The following is a 14,793-nucleotide window of genomic DNA, read 5'->3' on the forward strand; positions in this document are numbered from 1 at the left end:
AGTTCAAACCCTGACTCCTTGATCCCCTTATCTCTATGACTTCGAGTTGCCATCTGCTGAGATGAAAACCTTCCCCTCTCCTCCCCACCCCCCAACCTCTTCCTCCATACTCATCTCTTTCTGCCCTATCCTTCCAAGGAACAAATCACCATCTGGCCTTCAGTTCCAATATACCTTCTAGAACATCAGTGAACTATTAGCAGATTCCCCTTCCTCCTACATCTTCCTGTTTTGCACTCTTTCCCTCTTTTGGTGCTCATGGAAACCTGACTTATCCCCAGGAAGAGGAGTGAGTCTGTTCCTCTCTTCCATTTATATCTTTTCTCTGCCACTATCACAAAGCAGCCTCTCTTCCTTTGTGGTTCACTCTATTTATATGACTCTGTCCAGACCCTTAGTGCTAGGATATACTGGCTTCTAAGACATTCTCCTTCCTTTCTCAAGGAACTGTCTTAATCTTCTCTACTCTACCCCTTTCCTCACGTGTGTGTATGTGTGTGTATACAGATGATATATACATATATAAAATATACATAGTCCCCTTTAATACCCTTGCCTCCCAGTTTTTCCACATCTTTTACTCTATAACATATTTTCACTCCTTTTTACAACTATGCCATCCGTATCTTATGATCTTGCACTTTGAAATTCCACTCTCTGATCATAATCTATCTTTCCGTCCCTCCTTTAATGTCACTCCTCCCAAACTTATTCTTTGTCCTCACTATGACTTTTGGCACCTCTACCCTTCCCTTATCTCTCTCTCTCTCTCTCTCTCTTCCTTACTTTCTGTTTTAGAATCAATACTAAGTATTGGTTCCAAGGCAGAAGAGCTAGGCAGTTGGGGTCAAGTGATTTGTCCAGGGTCACACAGCTAGACAGTGCCCATCTAGGGTCCTCTCCCTTTTCTTTTAATCTATTACATTTCTGGCTTCCCTTTCCTTTCTTCATAGCCTTGACATTGAATTTGACTGGTTCAATTAAACTATCCTCTACCCTTGAATTCCTTGCCTCTTTCTCCTTCCACTTTTCATACCTTGCCAATCCTCCATCCTGGCTCACTTTTCCTTTTGACTTTCTTCACTTCTACTTTCATTTTCTTAATATTTTAGAGGAAGTCATTCTTGAATGCATAATGGATTTGCTACAGGTTGATGTTATCCACTTAAGAGTAGTCTCTCACTATTATGCAGCAATCCTTTTACTCTTCTTTGTTTATCTTTTATATCTTACCCATCTCCCTCTGCTAATGTCTTACTTGCCTTGCTCTTTCTCAGCTGATGATCTCACTTTTTATACCACTGAAAAAAATTAAGACGTTATAGTCTCAAAAAAGACTCTGAACACTTGCATTTCCTCTATGCAAAACAACCACATTGAAAGTATTTATTCATTCCCTCTCTATGCTCAGAGAAAGAGGTTAACTCCTTTTGTTAAGGCTAATCCTTCTACTTATTATACCTATGATCTTGCCCCATAGTTGCTCTTATAAGAGCTTGTCAGTAATCATTCTCTCTCATCTCCAAACTCTCCTTTCCTACTATAGGAAAAGAATGGGTCTTACATATGTAAAAAGGCCCACATGTTACAAGAGCTCTAAGAGAGGCCAAAAAGACATCTTAAGGCTTTTCTCCCCCCAACTTTCTCCAAGAACGACTTTCATTCCTTCAAGGAGGGGAGGTAGAAAGTTGGGGCTAAATGCCTTCTTTCTTCAGAAAGAGGGGGCACCTGGATAGAATTAAACTTATCAGCTCTCTTAAATATTATTAGTCTAAACTCCAGACTCTCTATCCAGGTTTTGACCCCTTTCCCACCAAATGTCAATGCCACAATGAATATTCATAGAAAATAGCAAAGAAACCCATTTATCCAATTTGATAGCTAACCAGAAATCAGAGAAAGTAAACAATCGAATACAGAAAATAGAAAACAGACAATAGAAAGTGAAGAAGCTCTCCAATTGGGGTGGAGATAACTCTACTCAACAAAGAGAGTCTGAGATCTCACCCCAACAGGAAATTTCCTAAAGTTTCTAGTATAGCAAATGGGGGTAACATTATAGAGATTGTTCGCTACTTTCATGTCTTTCCAAAGTCTTTTCCTTCAGCAACATGAAGTGAGGCTGGCTTCTTCCATTTTCCTTCTCTAATCTGGAAGCAGGAAGCCAAATGAAGCTTGATGGGTCCCCAAAGGGAACTGGAGAAGGCTGGAACTCTTATAGTTCTCACCAACTCTATGTACCCCTCACATAGGGCAGGACATTTCATCTCCACTAATAAGGCTAGAGTCCCATGCCAGTAGATTTTAGGACAGGTCAATAGGATCTGGGACAGGAAGGGCTACATCTTGTTTCCTTTGGTGCTATCTACAAACATTCTGAGTCTCCCCTATCCTCAGAGAATCTTCACTTGATCTTGCAATCCCTTTAAGCTATGTCTTACCTTTCACTTTTCTTTTACTCCTAAACTCTAGGAGAGAGTTATCTAAAGTCCATTTCAGCAAAAAAAATGTATTAAGTATCTAAATGTGCAAAACACTTTATGGATACTCTGGACAGAAAGACTAAAATAAGGAACTTGCTTTGTACTGAGGAGCTAAATGGCATGTTCATCCTTCCTTTTGAAGAGGATCAATGGCGTCATGAGGTGATATCTTGACTTGCCCATGAGTTAGATTTAAGTGAGGTAGAATTGCACCAAGTCACTGGCTTCGCTCTCTCTTCCAGAGTCATCCAAGTCCAGTGGCAAGAAAAAAAGGCAGAATGATTAGTTATGGCCTAGGATGCAGTGGATGATTTTGGCATCTTTGATGTCTGACCATGTTAAATACTTGACAGTGCCTGCTTCTGCTGCCTTAAAGGTCGTTTGAACAAATTGTTCTCATCTGCCCAGTCAGCTGAGGCAAGTCTTCACACGCTTGGGGTAGACACCCCACTAATACAATGATGAGTTTGAGGGCTATCGGTTACCCTCAACCTGGTTTATCCCATCTGCTTAGATTGTTTTAAGAAGGTATGCCGCTGCACATACTACTTGCAGCTTCTTGGAACCGCAGATGAGAATGGGTAAGAGGTGGATACCAAAGATGGATGATAATCTCTGAAGAAGACGAAGGAGTGAGTTCAAGTGTATATATAGTATTACAAGTGCTATATGCATATTCTATTACATGCTCAAATCCCAAAAGACTTTCTTTGTCTTTTGCATTATTTAGCATTTTTATTATTCTGAAATCATGGTGTTTCGCAGACTTTTATGGGAGCAATAAGTGTGAATTCATTGAGAGTATTATTTAGTTTCCTTATACAATCTAAATTGATTTTTTCCACTGAATTCAAGGCTCACTTTATTATCTGTCTACATCACTTGTCCATGCTACATATACACAGACACACATAGATATTGATGAACGAATTTGATGGGCTTTATTGTGCAGCTGCATGTTATAGTGTAGAAAAGTGGTCAGTGTAAAAAGCGAAACTGCATTGCCATGGATTTCATCTAGGAGGCTTTGCTTTAAGACTCAGTGCAATTAGTACAATGTCATATATGAAGAGAAACATTTGGAGAATGTTGCCATCAACAGGGATTCCCTTTCTTCATGAATTTAATCCAGGACATTTCCATGACACCATAGAATATTTAGTTTGGTAGGAAAAGTGCTGAATTGGGTGTCAGAGAACTTGTGTTCAAATCCTTGTTCTGCTAGTTATTGCCTACGGGATATTGGGTTGTCTCTTGACCTTTCTAGACCTTAGTTTCATTATCTGTAAAATAAAGGGATTGGAGTGAATGTTTTCTTAGATTCCTTCCAACTCTAAAAGCAAGACTCTATGACCTTAGATAAGCATATGTCTATATCTCTTTAGTCATATTTATTACAGGGTCTCCTATCATTTTAATTCAGTCATAGGAGACACCTTGTCTGAGAATAGCTTTCAAGATTGCATTTTGGTATACCAAGTCAAATGCTTTTTAAAAACCAATAAACACCCAGCATCCTATTATTTACATTCTTCCTATCTCTGTCAGTTTATGATCATAAACATGTAGTTCGTTGTAAAAAATCAGGCGTCAAGAGACATACGCTAGGGACAAATACTTGAATGAAGAGACAGCTTCAAGGAGTATGATCCCTTGTTCCAGAGAAAAATGCTTGCTGTGGACTAAAGAAAGGACTTTCAAAGGAAAAAGACTTTCAATGCCAAGAGTTATGAGTTATCCCTTTGCCACTGCACAAGAAGAGCCAGTGACTCAGTGGGTCTTTAAAAGGGAGTGATTCACAATTAACTGCAACTTAGTCTTCCTGTTTGTGCAGCAGTGCAGAGTCATTCAAGCTTCTTCTTGTGACAGTTGGGGGAAGGCAGCTCACCATTTTTCCCCATTCTGGCTACCAAACAACCATTAGCATATGGTAAATATAGCAAATGCTCTGCCTTGGAGAGCCTGAGATTGGATATCAGCCCTAACCACTTCTGTTTTATGCTTCCTTCCTGAGTGTAGGTGACTGAACTTTTACCTTAAGATGACTTTTGTCTGCGTTTTGAAGTGACTGTGAGTTTGAGAAATCAAGAAGTCCTGATGGACTTCTTCCCGCATAGAAAAAGACAACCCTGACTTGATAGGGAGCCTGGTTCCTGGTATGGCTGACAAGATATGGATTTTTGTTCAGAGCTGAGGCAAAGTGGAACAGTACCTATTCAGCAGTCCCCCAACTTCTCTATACTTTTTTTTTTCATTATGTACTTTTATTTTCATTTTTAAAAGATCATTTTTATGGGTAAAAAATAAATTAAAAAAAAAATAAACATCATTCCTGTTTGTATAGGATAAACACATATACATTGATACCATGTAGGTTTTCATACAATTCTTTTTATTCATTTTACAGTACTTCCTCTTTTTTTACCAGATTAATCAATCTATAATTGAACACATAAGTTTTCATGAATCTAAATAACTTTATGATCTGATTAGATGCCTTACTGTGCCTACATATAGCTTCAGCTTTCACATAGGGATTTTAGTTCTGTACATGTTGAACTTCTCTGTATTTTTAACAGAATTTAAATTTTGATCTCCCAGAGGAGTAAGCCAGTAGTTATAAGTTGTTTCCAAATCTTATTTTATGTTCTACCAATATATATTTGTGTACTGTGCTTAGCACTTTTTTGGCATAGGAAATAAATATCTGTCCCACAGCTGTTTCATATTTTATACACTGAGCTCCTTTCTACTCTCCTAGCTGTGTATTCATAGACTTGGTTTATATCCTGAGAGAATGTGACCTCCTAGCGCAGGGGTCGGCAACCTTTTTGGCCATGAGAGCCATAAACACCACATTTTTAAAAATGTCATTTCGTGAGAGCCTTACAGTGCTCACAGTGTGGCTCCTGTAACAACGCCTGAAAAAAATTGACTTTATGGCTCCTGCAGAAAGAGCCATATCTGGCCCTCAAAAGAGCCAGATATGGCTCTAGAGCCATACGTTGCCGATCCCTGTCCTAGAGGAAAGTCAGGTCCTTCTTAAACTTGGACCTAAGAGCTTCCAACCTCTTGAACTCACAAAAATCGCCACTAAGGTTAGAAATACTCATCTCTGGACCACTGTTCTATAACCTATACTCAGACAAAGAGAAACAAAACAGAAGCAGAAGGCTAAGTAATATTTTTTCTGGAAAGGGGGCGGTAGGCCAAAAAAGTTTGGGAACCACTGTTCTAGACTCTTGATGAAGGGGATGTATAATCAAACAGAGGCTTCTGGTTGGTGCCCATGTGCTGTCCCCTCCTCACCTGGGATGGCCACAATGGCAACATGAGCTGCCTACTCAATAAACTCAAATGGGAAACCTTTTTTCTCTGACATGTCTGTTTTCTGAGCATGTGTAGACTATAATAGGAATATTATAGGCTATAATATAGAATAGAATATAGAATAATAGAGAATAGAATAGCCTACTGTATGTATCATGCTTCAATTATTTGTCAGCATATGTTTATAACCCTTTTTCTCTGTCCTATACCTTGTGGGGAAGAGCCTAGACTCTTGCAGCATCTAAGATCTAAGTGATATCCCGGGAGTGGTATTCAGTAAGGTAGAGAGCTGGAACAGAGGACAAGCTTAACCTCTCCAATCCATTCCCCAATTGCTTGAATCCAGAGCTGGGAGCCCTAACTGGGAAGGCACCAAGGATCGGTGAGTCTATTTTGTGCGTAAATAGGGGGATAGCTTTGGACAGCAGGATCATGAGGAAGGCAAAAGAAGAGCCCCATTTCTCTGCCCGCTCTGTGACCTTGTAAAGAAGGTATTTAACTTCCTTGAGCCTCATTCCTCTTTTGCCAAATGTATATAGTAAGAGAGGCACAGCCTAACCGATGAGGTTTTTGTGAAGAGCAAATGAGAATCCATGCGAATAGCTTTGCCCCCATAATGTACCTGTAAATGGAACTTAGGAGGAGGAGCAGCAGCAGCAGTCATAGTAATGATTCCGGAAAATTCCCCGGCCGTCTTTTTGCCTTCCTTAGTTCCGAAGGCAAGGGGGGAAGAAGTCCCTTAGATTTACTCCTCCCACTCCCTTATCCCCAGGGGATGGCGAAGCTGGAGGGCAGCCACCCAGTTGGCGAGTCTGTCCCTGGCTCCCTCTAGCCTCAGTGTGTCACACAGCAGTGGAGAGGGCACTAGTGGAGTCGCAAGCTGAGGGCTGGAGAAGCTGAATCTGCGAAGAGGAGACGAGCGCTGCAGCTGCTGCCGTCAGGATGGTGAGAGATCCCAGACCTGGGGTCCCTGAGAAGTGGGGACGGGGGAGAGACTGGCTCAAAGGAGGGAGCGCTGGCGCTGCCAGAAACAGAAGGGAAGCTGGCTTCTTTGGAGGGCTCAGGGGAGGGGGCAGGTGAGAGGAACATGCCCTGGACCCCGCGGGTTCCGAGGAAATTTCAGCACCGGCAACGTTAGAGCGGGACCTCCTGGGACCCAGGGGGCAACTTACCTGAAGAGAAAGTGCAGGAAACAGAAGAGGATCGACCGGGAGTTGGAGAATTAGGGAGATCGGGGAGCCACAGAGTGGGATTAGTGACAGAAGAGCCAGGGGAATTGTCCTGAGAATCAGGGAAACTTCCATTTGACTGATGTGGGAAGATCCAAACTGGATCGGGTTGTTTGCCTTGGGTGGTGGTGCTAGGAGGAGTAATTCTGGGGAAACAAGGTGGGGAAACAGTTCTCCTGCTGGCTAGGAGAAATGGCTTGGTATGTACAGGTTCAAAGGATTTCGAGCTGGAAAGGACCTTAGAGCCAGACCCAGAGAGGTCAAATAACTTTCTGTGTTCACACTGGTTAAGCACAAGACCTGGGGCTCAAACCCAGTTATTCTGCCTCCAGATCTGTGGCTCCTTTAACTACATCTTCACAGGTGTTAGAAGGGCAAGGTGGCCTCGGCTGATGCCTTTGGATGGCCTCAGAATTTGAGAGTGGCAAGTGAGGCATCTAGAGTTCCTTCAGTTCTGTGACCTGGCCCTTCCCTCTGAGTGTGGGGTTGGGGTGGACAGAAGGCTAGCAAGTAAGCTATCAACTTTCAGTCTCAGGCTGTTGGGTACAAGGACCCTCTGCAAATCTCCACATAACGGAGGGGCTGAGTCAAGAAGGATCCCAGAGACCCTAGGAAGAAGGCTATTACTCTTTGGTACCCCAACACCTTTCGCCACTTCCTACCATTTTTTTCTACCTCTCTCCCACCCAGAAGATAAAAGTAGCAACTTAGTCCCTTTCTTTTCTTCCTAAGCTACAATTCAGGGACTACTTGAATCTTCAATTAGATAGCTAATTTTCTGGGGATCCCTCAGAGATCTCCTCTTGCGTCACATTCTAGAATCCCTACACCTTCAGCTAAAACACTTCCCCCTATCCCAGATCCCTGAAATAGGTAGCAGAGCAAACCCCATAAAGACTCCTCAAATTTCAGTCCCTGTACAAGTTGGTAATTATAGTACTTCTGGCCCAACTACCACAGGGGAAGCGCAGAGAAAGATGATGGGGGTGGGGAATGGAAGGTAGAAGAACACATGCCCTGCTTAGAGCTGTACTAATTCTCTGCTCCTGCTTTCCTGTCTACCTATGGATGACCTTCTTTCTCCTTCCCCACATAGCTTTTTCCTAAACCTCTTTCCCCCACCCTCAGCCCTATCTACTCTCTTTGGCATTCTGGTCCAAGGGGCCAATGTCTGAAAAAGAACAGTAAGCAAAATGATCGTTATCAATCTCTTAGGGGAGAAGGGGTCTTGTCCTAAAAAGGACCAGTTATGCTCCACTCTTGCAGTCCAGAGGATGTGCTAACCAAATAGGACAGGACTCTGACTCTGGGTAAAGCTGTCAGCTGGTTCTGGCTCTGTGTTAAGTTTAGGCAAGCGACTCAATTGGTCTGGGTTCCTCTACAGCAAAAAGAAAGCAAGTGATCTGAAGTTTTGACATTGATCATCTCATATTAAGATAGCCCTTTACAAAATTTTCTAAGTACTTTCTTGTGTGCTCCCTCATTTGCTTCTGGATTACACAGTAGGGCTTCCAGATGGTAGTCACTCCAAGCCTACCCTGCGTAGGGCAGAGTTCTGCCTCTCTCATTGAGTAAAGCACTACTTAATATTAAACCTACTGCCATTCTTCACACATCTTTCTTTTTTTTTATTATTTTTATTTTTTAAACATTTAATAATATTTATTTTTTAGAAAAGTTAACATGGTTTCACACATCTTTCTTCACACAGTAGGTATGTTCGCGAGTGCTGTGAGGCTTAAACAAGATAATGTATACAGGGGCAGCTGGGTAGCTCAGTGGAGTGAGAGTCAGGCCTAGAGACAGGAGGTCCTAGGTTCAAACCCGGCCTCAGCCACTTCCCAGCTGTGTGACCCTGGGCAAGTCACTTGACCCCCATTGCCCACCCTTACCAATCTTCCACCTATGAGACAATACACCGAAATACAAGGGTTAAAAAAAAAAAAAAGATAATGTATACAAAGTACTTTGCAAATCTTACAGCACTAAATAAATGCTTTCCCTTATTATTATTAGTTTAATATTACTATTATTATTTTTTTTATTTTAAGAATTTTATTTAGAATATTTTCTCATGGTTACATGATTCATGTTCTTTCCCTCTCCCCCAATCCCCCACGCCCCCCAACCAATGCACAATTCTACTAGGTTTTTTACATATGATATTAACATTATTATTATTATTGTTGTTATTATTATTATAGGTAGTAGTAGTCCCCCATTACCAGGCTTCTAGTTTGATGAGAACTTTATTTCTTCTGCTTTTAGGGCGCTCTTACTTCCAAACTTTATCTATAGAGCAATACAGGGGGTGTTCTGATAAATGTTTAACAAATGGGCTGGGGTGGAGTGGCAGGAGTTAACTTACACACTTTTAAATTTCATCTGCATTGTTAACACCTTCTTAAATCAGAATAATAAAGTGAGCCCTGATTTTTAAGCAACTGACAATTTCTGGGGTGGGAATGCTAATAGTGAAAATTTAACAATTGGCTAACGATTTAACAATGTTAACAATTTAACAAGTGGTCCAAGCTAGTAAGAGCTGACTCCAGCACAGTCCTGGATGTATTCCTGCAAAGTTTTATGCAAATCAAAGTTTCTAAGTAGCATATTTTAAATTCTTCTAGGGAGCTGGTTACTTAAGAGAAACCTGTGTGGCTGACTTTTTTGTTAGAGGAATGGAGTAAGTGAAAGAACCTTTTGTCAAGTAAATAATCAGTCTCTAATGGAGGGGGTTTCAATTTTTTTAATATAATGAAGTTTCTTAAAGCGAGGCATATCTTAGACACCTACTGAGTATATTGATATGCAGTTATTATTGTTAGTGTTAGCGTTGTTATTATTATTTCCCATTGATAATCCTTTCCCTTGACCTATACATGGTGAGCTGCTGGTGAAGGATCCAAGATTTGGGGATGTATCTATTGTCAAAGATGGGTTCCACCAAGATTTAGAGTTTTTAAGCAATCTTCCACCATAGTAGGAGTTGGGATTATTAGGTTTAGCTTGTTCTAGGTTCTGAGTTTGCTAGACAGGCAATCCCTTCTGTTACTTTTCAGGCAGACTGCATTTAACCTTCCTGAGAGCTGAGTAACATATTGTGGGTTTAAGGTCAGAGGTTCTGGCATTCACCATAGTATCCTTCCAAAAATATCCTCATTAGTCTTCAACAAACCCTCATGTAGCATGTTTACTCCATTTACCCTTTTTCTTATAGTTATGGGGTTACCGGCATAATGGACCAGACAAGTGTTTGGAGAGGAACTCCTCAGTGACCTCAGGGACAATCTGATTAGTTTGGAGAGCTGTGGCTACGGGATGGGATGCTGAGTGCCCTTATTAAAGTGTCCTGTTCCAATAATAATAATAATAATAATCAGAAATCCTAACCCATCATCAGTGGGAGGAGGAAGCAATAGCAAAATAAAGGAAAGCTGCCCAGGATAATATTCCTGGTGGGTAATTGTGAAAGAACCCTATAAAGGCATACAATTGGGCTTTGGGTTAGTACCACAGCTAGTGGGATAAAGCTGTGTCTATAAATCTAAGAAGCAGATGGGTATTCTGTGCTGAACCCCCCTCAGGCTGGTCTCTTAATAGTGATGGACAATATTGGAATGAAATGAGGCACTTGGAGATTATTTAACAGTTAACAAAAGAAGATGTATGTAGCCATAACAGGGGAAGGATATTCCACAAGGATATGCAGTGAGGACATTGCAAATTAATTCACTTGAGCAATGCTCTTAACTGCCCACTGTGGTTCTCCAACCAACCGTTAGAGAGGGGCTGAAGCTCCCCATGACTGTCTGTAATCAGGCAACCAGGTAGTGCTGCCAACAGTCTAGAACTTTAGTTCCCTGAGACAATGAAGTCTTTTTTTTTTTTTTATTGATTAATAAAAGTTTTCCATGGTTACAGGATTCATGTTCTTTCCCTCTCCTCCTCCGAACCCCCTCCCATAGCCCATGTACAATCCACTGGGTTTTACATGTGACATTGATCAAGACCTATTTCCATGTTATTAATATTTGCACTAAGGTGATCGTTTAGAGTCTACATCCCCAATCATGTCGCCATCTACCCATGTGATCAAGCAGTTGTTTTTCTTCTGTGTTTCTGCTCCCACGGTGCTTTCTCTGGATGTGGATAGCGTTCTTTCTCATAGGTCCTTAAAAAAGACAATGAAGTCTTGAGGATGGTTTAAATACCTTTTAGGGAAAAACCTAAATAACTTGCATGGGGGCAAGAAAGATTAAAATATTGTTCCCCCATTGAAAGACTTAAATGAATTGATGAAAATGAAATAAGCAGAACCAGGAAAACAATACACACAATGAATACAACAATGTAAATGAAAGGACAACGGCCACAAAACAGTCAAAAGTAAATGTTGCAAAATGATAAAGAACAAATTTGGTACTAAAGAAGTATGGGAAAATGATGTATGTATATATAGGGGAAGGTCAGGATCCTACTAATGTCAACGTTGCATACAATGTCAGGTTTTCCCCCTTTCTCCTGTATTGATGTAAGTTTGCTGGATTTTCTCTCTTCTTCCTCTTTTTCTTTTTTTTTGGGGGGGGGAACAATTTCTTTCAAAGGAATTATTATTTTATTATTATTTTCTACTGATAATCTGCTAATAATAAGTAAAATCCTTTCAAAGAGATATAGGAGAAATTTTTGTGCTGTAAGAAATTAAAAGAGATCAATAAAAATTGGTTAAAAATAATGTTGTTCCCACCCTACTAGGGACATAGGGCTGTAGACTGACTCTGCTTGGGACCATTTTGATAATTAGCTTGACATGGAAGATGGTGGATAGACTGGTGCCATGTGTTCTGGTATCTCAAGAAGGCAAAATTTAGCCAAGCAACTTGGAAATAGCAATACTCCAACAACTGAAAATGCTTCAGTGCATTTTGAGCTATCCACTAAAGCAGGCAAACCATGTGTACATACATACCCAATGTAGTGAAGTTAGGAAAGCATTAAGTATTTGCCAACATTAGAGATCAAAATAGCAAAACAGATTTTTAACAGACTCAGGCAAGGGCTTAATATGACTTTTTCTCAAAGAGATCCAAATTATATAATATCAATGTAGGGCAACTATAAGGACAAAACTTCATTGCTAAGCTCAAATTAGATGAAATAAGAGTGAAAACTGAGAAGCTGCTTAAATTTAAAGAGGGAAGAGTTGAAGACTGAAGGCATTGAAAATCTACATTTATCTCAAACACCAGAAGTGCCACCAATGAATAGATTCAATGGCAAAAAAACAAGAGTGGCTTGAATGATTCTGAAAAGATGTACATACTTGGAGTTTCAAAAAGTCTTTTTCAAATATGAATCCATCCAATAGACTAACTATACCAAAAGAAAGTAATTTTTAAAGGCTGATATCTGTTAAAAACTATCATTTCCTACATTATCTGGCAAATTTTACAAGCATTGACAATGAATAAAAAAAATTCAAGACCTCATACATGGAGTATATAGTATGGCTATTGCTATAGTAAGTAAGTTTAAGTGAGGAGTGGAGTTATCCAGGAAAACTATTAAGGACAAGAATCAAATGCTACCATGACAGAAATGCCTTGAGAAAGCTATTAAGGACCTGCTAAAAGACATTAGGAGAGTTTATCAGTATGTAGCAGATGAACAGAAATCAGTATCTAGAAGAAATAGAAATAGAAAACTTGAACTCAATGTCACCTAATTAAAGGCTACCAAAAATGGAATGGAAAACAAAAATATATTAGAAATTCTGGATTTCCTTATTCAACAACTGAAAATGAAAACCCAAAAGAGTAGAATCAAAATATTGCAAAGAACCACATAAATAATAAAATTTAATTGAAAATTATAATGTATACATTTGAGAATTCCTGATAGTACCCCTCCAAGTATAGACTAAATAGCCTTCAACCAACCTGTGTGGAAATTAGAGGAGGGGGTGCAGCTGAGTGGCTCAGGGGTTTGAGAGCCAGGTAGTCCTGGGTTCCAATCTGACCTCAGACACTTCCTAGCTGTGTGACTCTGGGCAAGTCACTTAATCCCCACTGCCTAGCCCTTATCACTCTTCTGCCTTGGAACTAATACACAGTACTGATTCTAAAATGGAAGGTGAGGGTTTAAAAAAAGAAAAAGAAAAGAAAAGAAATTAGAGGAGGAAGAGAACCTTTAAAAAGACAAAGGAAAGGGAAATGTTCTGGTCCTCTATATGATCAAAATAATTCTAACAGGGGGCAGCTGGGTAGCTCAGTGGAGTGAGAGTCAGGCCTAGAGACGGGAGGTCCTAGGTTCAAATCCGGCCTCAGACACTTCCCAGCTGTGTGACCCTGGGCAAGTCACTTGACCCCCATTGCCCACCCTTACCACTCTTCCACCTATGAGACAATACACCAAAGTACAAGGGTTTAAAAAAAATAATTCTAACAATGAAATTGCAAGTTGTATAAAATGCAAAGTTGAAAGCTTGTATGCCATTTATATAATGAATGTTAAGAATAATAACTTCAAGGGAAGGGACTAAAATTCTAGCTTCTCTACAAAACAGGTCTGGATATGATCCATAATTACTGACTCAAATACATGAATGATTGGTGTGGACTACCTTTTCCTCTCTCTTCCTCATTTCCCCTCAACTGGTACCTCGGTCAGCAGATTGGAGTTTCCTAAGAAAAAGTGGCTGCTACCTTTTCAGGATTTCCGGGCTAATTCCTGTCAATGGCTATTGCCACTATGCTTTGTTTTCTGAACCCCAAATAATCCCATGAAGGAACCAGCTAGTTAACTCAATGAACTCAATCAAAAGTATTTACTAAAAAGGCAAAACAAGAACGATAAGTACGTAACATTCCAAGCATAAACATGGGGTGTGCTCTCCCACCAATTCACTCGTCCACAGGGGAAAGTGGGCACAAAAGAAGTGGCTATGGGAGTGAGGCTCCATGTGTATGCAGCACATGTGGAACAGGAGAACCTGACTCTGGAATTTTGGCTCCAACATCCTTTTCCTTGGGACCTGTCTTTCCAAAGGTCACTTCAACTGATTTGTGTTGGACGAGTGATTCTGTTGCTTAGTAAAGCTGGGCTGCTTCACTGCTGTGGTGGACTAGCTCCTTAAACAAGCACAGAAAGGTCACGTCACTGGACAGTTAGATTGGGCTGTCCCTCTGCTTAGCTGGTCTGGCTCCTTGCTGACATCTGTAGTCTCTGGCACTTCAAGTTTCAGGCTTAGATGATTCCCTTGCCTGAGATATTATATTCTTTTAGAAAACAGCCTAGGAGGGCTAGAATCTTCTCTAGCTCTGCTTCCTCAGCTGGGTTTCAAGGTTCTTCTTCTCCACTTCCAAGATGGCAGCACAGAGAGAAACAGACTCACACAGCTCTGAGATCTTTTTTTTTTTTTTTTGGACCAATTCTTCATGATTCAGAAATGGCTCCTCATTCATGATCAGTAACCAAATGTTCATCTCTGTTCACTAAGCCATAAGAAGGCAATGCATGTTGTTTGATAATCACAAAACAATTATGGGAGCATGAGCTCCTATTTATTGTTTCCAAAGTTCTCAGTAACACTGAATAATGTAGTAAATTTTGTCCTTTCTCTTTTAGAAGAAAGAAAGAAGAAAGAAAGAAAGAAAGAAAGAAAGAAAGAAAGAAAGAAAGAAAGAAAGAAAGAAAGAAAGAAAGAAAGAAAGAAAGAAAGAAAGAAAGAAAGAAAGAAAGAAAGAAAG

General features: G+C 40.4%; 1 protein-coding gene across 1 annotated transcript in view; it reads left to right on the forward strand.

Annotated features, from left to right (window-relative positions):
- Positions 1 to 6,671: 6,671 nt before the first annotated feature.
- The window catches only part of TUBA8 (tubulin alpha 8), a 30,459-nt gene continuing 22,337 nt past the window's right edge, over positions 6,672 to 14,793 (forward strand). The window contains exon 1 of the mRNA XM_044678554.1: positions 6,672 to 6,758. Within this exon, the coding sequence (XP_044534489.1) occupies positions 6,756 to 6,758 (3 nt within the window). The 5' untranslated portion in view covers positions 6,672 to 6,755. The remainder of the gene's footprint in view (positions 6,759 to 14,793) is intronic.

Source organism: Gracilinanus agilis, chromosome 5 (genome assembly GCF_016433145.1).
Source record: "Gracilinanus agilis isolate LMUSP501 chromosome 5, AgileGrace, whole genome shotgun sequence".
Classification (NCBI taxonomy): domain Eukaryota; kingdom Metazoa; phylum Chordata; class Mammalia; order Didelphimorphia; family Didelphidae; genus Gracilinanus; species Gracilinanus agilis.